This window comes from Stegastes partitus, unplaced genomic scaffold (genome assembly GCF_000690725.1).
Source record: "Stegastes partitus isolate 25-593 unplaced genomic scaffold, Stegastes_partitus-1.0.2 Scaffold63, whole genome shotgun sequence".
Classification (NCBI taxonomy): Eukaryota; Metazoa; Chordata; class Actinopteri; family Pomacentridae; genus Stegastes; species Stegastes partitus.
This window is the reverse complement of record NW_007577794.1, coordinates 959,012-970,350: the sequence shown is the minus strand read 5'-3', so window position 1 is coordinate 970,350 and position 11,339 is coordinate 959,012. Positions and strand designations below refer to the sequence as shown.

The 11,339-nt window shown below is 41.5% G+C and overlaps 1 protein-coding gene across 1 annotated transcript in view; it reads right to left on the bottom strand.

The window, feature by feature from the left end:
• Nucleotides 1–621: 621 nt before the first annotated feature.
• The window catches only part of pcdh7a (protocadherin 7a), a 48,056-nt gene continuing 37,338 nt past the window's right edge, over nt 622–11,339 (bottom strand). The window contains exons 5-6 of the mRNA XM_008276022.1: nt 6,485–6,686; nt 622–4,733 (exon numbers count right to left, since the gene is read on the bottom strand). Of these exons, the coding sequence (XP_008274244.1) occupies nt 4,195–4,733; nt 6,485–6,686 (741 nt within the window). The 3' untranslated portion in view covers nt 622–4,194. The remainder of the gene's footprint in view (nt 4,734–6,484; nt 6,687–11,339) is intronic.

Below are 11,339 nucleotides of genomic sequence, written 5' to 3'. Positions count from 1 at the left end.
CAGGATCCAGTTCAGAGAGTTCACCTTTCAAAGATAAAACTGATGGATTGTGCCACATTTTAGTGATCTAATACTAAAAACAGATTCAGATGTCAACCAGCTACAAACTGACTTTATACATTGAATGGTGGTGTTGGTTCTGCGCGAAAAATGGTTTAAGAGATGAACTTCATGTTTTATTCCTGACCCTGGAAAACAGAGGTGACAGAACAACCTTCACCACCTTCACTCAAGGTTGCTCTGCAGCTTTCGACTGCATCAAATGGTCGTCATCAGCAGAAATCTGCTCAGTTTTAATGGAAATGCGAACCTAGACGTCTCCAGTCAACAGCATATAAAGAAGCAGCCTCTGAATGAAGATTGTTTTGTCACCACTTGAACATCACTTTCAAATATAGCTTCCATTATTACTCAAGATATCATTTACTAATCAGTTAAAAGATTTTATAGGAACATTATGTCTGCAGTTGTAGGCCTGTAGGCATGAATAAAGGCTCAAAAGTTTTCTAATATCATCAGCTCCCTAAAAGTTTTCCTTACTTTCATGTGTTTGGTCTCGCTATCAATAATTGGGCATCTCATAATCTTGAGGCAAATATTCCAAGTTAACAGGCAAACAAGAGTGTTTGAAGTTTTTAATGTCAAAGTCAAACTTTTACATGATTCATCTTCATACCAAACCATTTGTTGACAGCTCCTCTTCTTCCTCATCATAGCAAATGCAATTAGTTCATTAAGTAATTACAGGAAGGGAGCAGCAAAAAAACAGAGCCAGTCCCTTAAGAAAAGAAAACAAAGAAGAGGAAAATAAAAAATAATTGCTTTTTTTTTTTCCTTATGTTTTTTTCTCAAGTGCAGATTTGAACCTTAAGCATGCCATTGTCTGTTATGGTTTTTCAGTTGACTGTTTCTACAGTGTAGTTTTATCTGTACATGGCTAGGGTAACAGCACGAAGGGGGATGACAGGTACATGATGTCCACTGAAGTGTCTTGTTTTTTTGTTTTTTTTAAAAATGTCTCAATTAGTGGATGATAGATCTCAGACACAATGCTCTTCTCTGTCTGTCTCCCCTCTTGTGTTTCGCAGTAGACTCAAACGTATTCATGTTTAAACGTGCAGTATAAAAAAAGGACACACCCACACAGAATCATGTAGAGCAAGTTCCCTTAAATCCAGATTTGAGGGTTTTGAAAGGTGCCATCGTGGAACTGCCATAAAACAGCAGTTTTGAAGAAATATCTGCCACTTTGAAGAGGCAGGGCTGCGTTAAGAGTCTCTTTCCCAAACTCACTTTCAGATATCCGAGGTACCGAGACGCATTTCTCTCAACTCCTTCTCCCAGAGAATGAGCATGTGTCCTTTTGTCTCTCAGTACATGCAGGATATCGTGATTGTTTCCACCAACCACATATACCCCACAAACAGAGAAATTCTGCCACGTCCTCGGCACAGTCCGTCGATGACAGAGCTCAGTAAACAGCCATGTTGGGGGTGGTTTAGGGGTAATGAAGGCTGAGGGAGTAAATACATCAGTAGGTTCAAAGGTGGAGGATGTTGTTCACAGAGTTGTAAAGTATATACAGGTATACAAATTGTAATCACACGCATAGAGTATTTCTCATCCTAATTATCACTGCAAAGTATAAGGAGGTGTCATGACACTTACGATTATTTCCAGATGTTGAGTTATTTTTCAGTCAAGCAGCAGCAGTGTGAGGAGGTTAAACACTGTTGCACACCTGAGTTGTTTTTTTTTTGTTGTTTTTTTTTTTTTTTGTCCCCTCATCTCATCCGAAACAATCAGGAAAAAAAATTAAGAGACACACTCACTGGCAATTTCTAGCCGTGTTACATTCGCCTATCCAGACATTAATGAGATCAGCGCAGATCAAGGGAGGAGAAGAGAGGAGAAAGGAAACTCATTAAGACCACAGGGACGACCTAACCCTATTATCCCTATCACGCCACTGAGCCACACACTGATGATGGGAATTAAGATGTGTTGGCCTCGATCCACACCCACTCCTCAACCCCGACGCAGCGGAGTGTGTCGGAAGTCGTGCGGTAGCTGATGGGAAGGACGAACGTTGAAGGAGTCTGTTATCTGCGCAGTTCAGCACAGCAGCATGGGCGTGTTCAGGTCAGCACTGTGCGGTGAAACGGGTCGCTGCAAAGCTCTGCGCTTCCACTACATTTTGTTCTTTTTTTTCTCTTTGTTATAGCCTCCGGCAGCCTTCGCGCCAACTTCAGGCCGTGGAAACTGAGCAAAAGGTGCCCAAGGTTACCCCAAACTCGCTTCACGATAAAGAAGGAGCAGACTGCAGCTAACTCCCTCGCTGCCATCATTATCTCCATTTCCCCCAAAGCGCACACATTCATTACAGACGTATCCAAATAGGCGTGGTACTCAAAAAAGAATGTGGTTTAAAAAAAGAGAGAAAAAAGTTAGCATTATCTTTCTTTCATGCAGAGTCTCTTTTTCCTTTTTTTTTCTCTTCTTTTTCTTACAGAAATTTGGTTTTTCTATGAGTCCTACTTACAGTATGCAGAATATCTCCTATTCCCACATTTTCTATCGTTACTTACAGTAGATGTTATTGAGATTCCCTTTAATGTAGCCTCACACATCAGTCCGAGAGATGAGTAATTATTTAAATACATATCATGTTTAAATACTGGCTGGAGGGGAGCAGGCAAAATGCTACAGCTAGTTCAATGAGGCAATATGTTAAAAAAATGATGATTTAAAAAGCACATACACACATAGTGCATATGAACCGTGTGTCATGTTTGTGTGTTCACTTTTGTTTCTAATGCGCTTCACGTGTGTGTGTTTATGTCAGCTCCATGTTTCTGTATGACAGTTAATGCAAGTTATTATATACTTTATGTTACACAGCCACTGAATCATGTCACAAACTGTGGCCCTATGCATGTTCCTGTAAATGCACCGTATGTGTTTACATGCGAAGGTTTGTGTGTGTGTGTGTGTGTGTGTGTGCGTGTGTCAGCGCTTGCATGCGTGTGTGTGTGTGCATGTGTGCGAGAGAACATTTATCATACATGAACACTGTTAGGATACTGCGGATGTGTAATGAACTCAGCACCTCAGTCTACCATGAAACGGTGGACAGCAGCCTGGAGAGAGTAACGCTGCTGTTTTTGTTTTTTTTTTTTTTTTTTTATCAAATACACACATACAATATATACATACAGACTGGGTGTAAAGGCAGAAATAATAAACATATTGTCACACACGCCAGAATACTGTGGCACTACTGACACTCTATGAGATCCTCATATTTTGAGTAGTTACATATGATCGATGTAAAAAAAAAAAGAAAAAGAAAAAAAAGAAGTCTTTGTTTTCACATTGTTGCTGTTTGTTCTGAATCGCTTGTGTTTTTAAAGAACAACACCTGATTTCTGAGATCAGGACCTTTAGTCTGTTGTTGAACTGTACAGCGACCACACTTGCATGTACTTTATACTCTGTTCGTGTCCCAAGACTCTCCCGGGATTAGCAGTTTGACTGGTTAATAATCCCCCTCTTGTGTTACGATAGACTTGATTAGGCATTAGAAAAGTTTGATTGGTTTGAATTAGATCCAAATAACTCAATCAAAGACCCGTTACTTCTTTTTTATCTATTTTGATTAGATGAAACCTCAGCAGTGTTTTCAGCAGATGGTTCACCAGCTGAGTCCATTCTGGCCTGCTGTAGCCTCAGTTTTATATGCACTCAGGCATTTATAGCATCAGGATTTCACACTGATTCGATCTCTCTCTTCTTCACATAAATCCCTCTGTGGCAAAGGGTCAGGCATGCACTGAACTCAGGTAAAAAGAAGAGAAGATGAAGTCGTCCCTCTCCAGACCGATATAGTAGGATCTTTGCCCGTAGGTAACTTTTCAGTAGTAGTTAAAAAATTTGTTTTAGAAAGTACTCCTGGTCAGAGCTCTCCAAGGAGTTGATCCATCGCTTGCTTGAGTTTAAGTGCCTATAAATATTAGTCAGAATCCAAAAGTTCCAATTTGATAATGGCTTTTGGAAAACATCTTTTCTGACATTTTCACATCTTCACAGGTTAAAAGGCCCTCTAAAATGATCACTTGCCAGTAAAGTTTTAAGCCTCCCTCTTTGTCAAAACAGGGAGTAGCATGGTGAGGGTGTTGCTTCGTTACAGGCCTGTCACAGGTAGACCTCACGGCGTGACAACGTGAGGCAGGATGTGGTCTTGTAGTCCCCTCCTGTCCTCGTCAACGGTATGACCTCGGGTGGGTTCTGGCCTTCTCCTCCTTCCTCCTCTGGCTGGCGCCTCCCGAAGCCTGCGCTGCTAAATGTGTCGTAGGACGCTGAAGTCATCTTGCGGTTTAGAAGGTTGCGGTTGTGATCACCCATGTTCCTGTTGCGATCTCCGCTGCCCAGGGTGCCGAGAGGATCCCCGTTGGCTAACGGTAATCGTTGACCTTCTCCACCAACGACCACTCCGGGCTCCGAGCTTCCAGCGCTGCCAGCGCTCTCGCTGTCACTCTCGTGGTCGTTACCACGGAGATTGTTGTTGTCATCTCCCGGGGCGAAGGTGGAGAGTCGTGGGGGGTCGCTGCCGTGGCGCTGACGCAGCCGAGGCGAAGGGCGGACAGGCATCCAACAAGTGTCAGAGTGGCCGAACTCATCACACTCTCTGGTACACTTCCCTGTCAAGGCTACGTCTGGCAGCTGTCTGGCATCTGGATACAGGAAAGACACACAAAAGGGTAAAAGGAAGAGAAATAAATTAAAGGTTTTTGTTGTTTCTGTCTTCATTTAATGGTTGTAAGCAGAGACCCACACAGGAATTATGAGGAGAAAGAGAGATGGGGATGTCACTGGGGCAGCTACAATTATATGGTGCACACTGGGCCACCACGAGGAGACAATTAAATAAAAAGTACCTCACAGGGGATGAGTTGAACATTGGGTGAGGGAGAAATAAAATAAGTAAAAAGAAAAAGAAAAAAAGAAAACAAAAAGAGAGACTGAGGTTATAAGCGAGGGGGAATTCGAAGGAAACGAGAAAGGCAGGAAAAAAAAATGCTGCTGGAGCAAAATGAAAACTGCTGACTTCCAAAGAACGTTTTAAAAAAACACCACAGCCATGCTCAGCATTACATGAAAGGTGAAAGTTGAGGTCAAGCCAAACAGCTATTAATGCCAAAGAGAAGATGATTATCACAAATCTGAATGACATATCTAAATATCCTCACATGCTCGGTAAAGATTAGTTCTATATTTTCTACATCCCATGACAGCTGGTTCAGAAGGTTAGTGAGACCACCAGAGACTGAAGGCCGATGTCCTGCAGGGTCAAAGGTCATTGCTGTTACATATGTAAACTGATCATTTATGAGTCAATACTGACGGCATATTAAGTGGAGACTGGAATATTAACAATGATGGATGGGGTAAAAACGACCTTTCGGTCAACAGTACAGTTAAAAAATAATACATTTCTACACATTTAATGAGCATGTGCAAGCAGTACACTCATTTACTGGCTGATTCTCTAAATTCTGCTTTATTTGAATTTACCACAGGAAATTAAATATTTCCGTTGTGCTCTCAAAACTAATTTTTTGCTGAATATGTACAGCAGCAGCGGCAGCAGCAGTGAAAGCAAATTCATGTGAAACCAAACAAGCACATAATTATGCAGTATAATTATAACCAACACAATGAGTTCTCTGTTCCATTCCTCTCTCCATCTGACCATGACGAAAACTTATTAAACTCCGCAAAAAAAAATAAAAAATAAAACACGAAGATTTCACACACTGGTGGAAAAGCAGTGTTTAACTGAGAGCACACTGTGAGCTCCAGAAGTTGCCAGTCACCAAGGTCACAGTGACCTCGGTGTTTGTCACCGTTGCTCCGGCTCTGGCATGACCATACACAGAGAGGAGAAAGGACAGAAAAGATAAAAAAAAATAAAAAATAAAAAAAAAACCCTTCTCTTTCCTCTCAATATCCTTGACAAAGGCTTGGTATAAAGTGGTGAAAACACAATTTTGTTGGTGAAAGGGAAGCTTAGGGCAAGGCCAAGGTTGAGACACTGCCATAGCACAACTGCCGCACATTAGCTTTTCTAAAAAAACTCTTCACACAATACACAGAAGCCTGACACACAAACATATTGTATGTGCAGTGCATGACCACACACACACAACTGCTTTATTGTATAAAACACATTGGCACAACATGAGTGGAGAAAAGACTCCTGAGACCTTGAATGCAAGTCAAGGCTTCAGTGAAAGTGTGTGTGTTAAAGAGAGAACGTGTGTGTAATTAAAACGTGTCTAAGCCTTTTCACAGTATGCGGCGCTCATAGCCTTCAGAGACAAAATATAGAAGTAAACGCATCTGGCAGTCTGTTGAGTTCAGTGAATTCTGCTGGCTGTGTGCTGTGTGATTTACTTTATGATTCGAGTGGGTGTTTGTGTACCGTTCTCCACATGCTCCTCTTCCCCGACGCTGCCCTCTGGTGTGGTTCGCTCGTAGCCTTCCTCGGGAAGCGGCAGGGCTCCCAGCCGTGGCCCTGATGAACTCTTGCTGCTCGGCGTCTCCGAGTCCTCCAGGCCGCTGTCATAGCAACCACCATCCTGGGGCTGGCTCACCACAGAGAAGGTCACTCGGCGAAGGGTCCCCTGCAGAGAACATACACACACAATATGGGATTAATCATCCAGGACTCCTAATCTCAGATTCTAAATCTGAGGATTAGGCTGCTGGGCAGGGGTCTGCAAAGAAATTTTGGGATTATCTGATCATGTTTGCCTTGATTATGGGCTTAGCTGCTACAATGCAGGGTAATAGTCATCAACCAATCACGGCGGTCTTTCAAAGTTTTCCACTGGCTTTTAATCCCAGTCTAGATTAAGGCTGCTGGACATGACTGATGTTTACAAACCGCTGGGCTGCCCGGAGACACTTACTTTCCATCTGGAATGGTGCCTAATAGTAGCAGCAGCTGGGTAACACAGAGTCCACTCACAAAAACACTTAGTCAGTCCTCTATTGAAATAAGTGGAGGATGTTAAGTGATAAATCTGATGATATTCTACATTTTTTTATAGTCAACAAATACCAGCAACGTACTGATCTGATTAGAAAATCTTGGTCGTGTGTCCATAGCCTAATATATCTCCACATAGGCACTGTGCTTTAGTCCATTCTAGTCAATCCAACTAGACTGTCATGTTGCGTATATAGCATGGTTTTCCGTAAAAGTAGTTAGTAGTAGCCACCAGAAACTACAACTAAAGCTAAACACTATGATTCCCAGCTGTATAAAGAAATGATTTAGCCTTACAAAAAAAAACTAACCAATATTTGTAATCTATTTTTGACTATGTACATCTTCAGAATCAACTGATAAACAGGTAGAGAAGCTGGAACCTACTAAGAGACTGATCTAATACATTATACGTACAGTATTGTTGGGTTTGATCTCTCACTCTTTGGTTTAAAATTTTTTGACAATAACAAAAAAAAAAAAAGCCTTATTTTCAGTGTGTTTATTTATTTATTTTTTTACATTTCCAGCAGGGCAATTGGTTTCAGGAATGTTCAAACATCCATCCTGTCCACCATGTCCTTTCATTATCTATGTAGGCAGCTATGCATTGTGCTTTGACAGAGGTGTTGGCTCCTCATTTGCATAAAGTTGAGGTCTTGGCTACTTTGTGCAAATCAGGGGCTTCCAGCATGACTTACCACGTCTGGAAACTCTCGAAAAACTTTTGAACTAACCCTTACAAAATAAAACACACAGGTTCAGCAACAGCATGGCTTATTTCTTGACTCCAGTGTTTTCAGAAATGCATTTCTCTAAACTATTTTCATAAAATCAGAAAAAGCTTCCAAATGAGCAGCCATGTTGGTCTGGTTTGAAATCTGGTCGTAGACAGGCCACAGATGAAAGTATTCATCCAATCAGGAGCAAGGCAGTGCAGTTAGAAAAAGTGCAGTCTGTAATGGTTTAAAAAAAAAAATTTTCAAGGAAGGAAAACACTTACTAGTCAACTGTTGTGACACCAATGTACAACTCCCATGTACATGCTTTAGGTTTCAACAACCCCACTTTGAAGAAAGTGATGTGATGTTTTACCAAATCAAATTATGGGTCCGTTGCTTCACTTTGCTTGCAGTGAAAAACTCAATAAAGTTCAACTTTTCAGGTGTCAGCGCAGGCTCCAGCTAATCAAATCACGTTTATACTATGACAATGGCAGACAGCCTCCAAGAACGTCACTCACGTCCACCGTCAAGCCTTAACACAACGCGTACGAGTAGATCCTGCCTAATAAATTACATAATTTCCACAAACTGAGCATCACACCTGCTACAATTTTGACACACAAATCACCCCGGTCTCGTTAGCAGAGCAGTTCTCACTATGGGGTGGGGTGGGGGGGGAAGACCGTAATAAGTCCATGCTGAGAGAATATCAGAGAGAGTTAAATGACTCCGTCTGGCCTGGAGGGATCACACTGCACCAGGAAGCCCATTTCTATACAACATCCCTCCTATCTCCTCTCCTACTCATTTATCTGTTCACAAAATTACAACCCTTTCAATCTAGATCTGCTTTGAAACATGGAGCGTATAGAGAGGAAGTGACGGAACAGAGGGAAGAAGCAGATTAGGGCGGAAAAACTTCAGCTCAGGATGTCACCTCAGGATAATCTGCCGGGAAACGGATGGAGGGCTGGTATAAAAAGCCCCAAAACTGTACCGATTCTCCTTTTTCTACCCAAGCGCAGAATGAAAAGAAACACCTAACGAACGCGCAGGACAAGAGAAGAGAGGAACATGGCAAAATTAATTAAGCAGATGGGAGGGAAATTAACGGAGCACTTGTTTCTTCTGCCACTTCTAAGCAATGTTCAGATGAAGGAGGGGGTGAGAGAAAGTGACTCAGACAGCAAGGATGGTGAGCTCGAGCAAGTCTGAGGAACAAGAAGATATGTTCGAGTCTAACGGAAAACACAGCAGTTCTTGGAATCTCGGTGGCTTCATCCTAACTCTCCACAGACAGAGCCATGTATTTTTAGAGCATTAGCTGAGATGAAGCAGCCCAACCTCGTTTCCACTTATTTAGACAAGGGGCAGAGAGGGAGAAGTGGGCAAAAGAGCAGAAGAGGCTGAAGAGTCAGAGAGAGCATGGGTGGGATCAATAATGTTTTTTTTTCTTCTGTTTTCTTGCCACAAAAAAATTAAACGTGTGATCTCACAATAATAAGTTTGTTTTCTGAGATTAAAGGTGTCAGCATCGCAAATAACTCCTTCATCTCTTAACTTAACAGCCTGTCAGAGCTGTTTTCTCAGGATCATAGAATAATAATAACTCAACATCGTGGCAGAGTGTGTTTTTTTCATGATCACAGAATATTTATTTCATGACGATAATGATGTAAAATTCTAATTATTTCTGATCACAAGACAACAAGTAAAAATGAGATCTCAACACACAGTTCTCCTTCAGCCTTCTGTTCGGGGAAAATAAGACGGGGGAAGGAAAGAAAATTAGATTACTAAGAAGTTGGGAATATTGTTAGCAGTATTTTGTGTTTCTAACTAAGAAAAGCTTAAAAAAACAACAGAAGGTCATTTAATGAGAATTTGTTTCTGACCATCGTAAAGGAAAAACGCTCAATATATTGCACAAAAGGAATAGTTTGAGCTACTGCTTGACATTTCTTCTTGCTCATTATGTAAAATGTGACAATATCAAGGTCATTAGACAGCCAAATTCGGAAAATAAAGAACCTGAGAAAGTAGCTAAAAATCATTCTATTGTACAACATTTGAACACATTTAATCCAGGAGGCTCAAAGAGTCTTCCTGAAATACCTTCAGAACATTAATGATGTTCAATAAGAAAGACTAATAGTCCTCACACATTCTGGTATGTGAGACAAGTGAAATGATAACTTCTGTACAGTATGAGTGACGTTATTGTAAAGTTGAGCAAGTTTGAAGACTGTAAACATTGTTAATTCAGCATTAAACGTAAAGCAAAGCTGACACTGACGGTAATGTCAATAGACTGATATTTAGTCATGAACCAAAGTCGTAGAAAGGTTAAAATATTAACCTGATGATGGAGCTTCATGAAAAGTCAGGGAATAATTCATCCATTCAACCTTCACTCAAACAGCACATTGAGGTGTGAAGGCCCTCGTTTACAATGTAGCCGACACGTGTGCACCAAAATCTATTCAGCAGTTGTCAAGCTATTTCACATGAAGTCAAAAATGTGTGTTCAGAAAGTCAAGGGATCGGAAAGGTTTGTGGGTTTCATCCTCTCCGGACCACGAATATGATATTTCAATCCGGACCAAAGTGGTGCAGTGACCCATCGGCCAGGCTGCTAACATGGCTAAAAACCTTGTGGGCTTTTTTCAAAGATTGGCATTTATGAATACTTCTGGAAATTGAATGCTTAGCTCCGCGACTTGAATGTAATACATTAGGGGCACAAACTGGGGCTAGGATTACTGGCTGAATGCAGAATCTAGGCCTGTGCCACGGGGCGGCTCTTGATTGACAAAGAGTGAGTTCCTCGTATTGGAGGTCTGCTGCTGGTTTGCTCTCTGTGTGTGTTCTATTACAGAATTCATCTGTTCGGCTATGATTCCATCTAATTCAATTTCCCTCTAACCCTCTCTCTGGCCGGAGCTGCCCCCTTTCATTCCTTTATCCTGATAATTTTATTTTCTATTTCTCTCCCTCTGTTCGTCTTTTCTTTGGGCCGATGCTGCAAGTCAACTCTCCTTTTCACAGCTGTAACTCTCCCTCTTTTCTCCTCCTGCTCGCTTCCTTCTCCTCCTCCTCCTCCTCTATCCGTTCTTCTCCTTGCCAGTCAGCTTTATGATGTGGCGATCGATGATGTGTCCTTGACCTCGTTATGAGTCCCTCTCCACTCCCCCACAGCAGGCTTTATTGACCCATAACTCCTCCACACTCCCTAACCCCCTTTTTTCCCTCGTTTTCTCTCATCTTCTCTATCTCAAAGTCCTTCCCTCATTGACAAACTTCTCTTCTTTTCTTTTGCCAAATCCTATATTTTGACATCTTTTAGACTGTACACTTTTGCTTCTTATTATTGGAGCCTCACTTTTCTTACAAATATGGCTTTTTACTCTTATACTTCTGCTATCCAGTAACCATTTGTCAGTATTGATTAAAAAAAAAAAAAAGAAGAAGCTTTTCACATCTTTGTCTTTTTTTCCCCTCATACCTTGAATGTGTCTCCGATTATTTCCTCTCTGCTCTATCAGCTTCTGCCTCTGTAT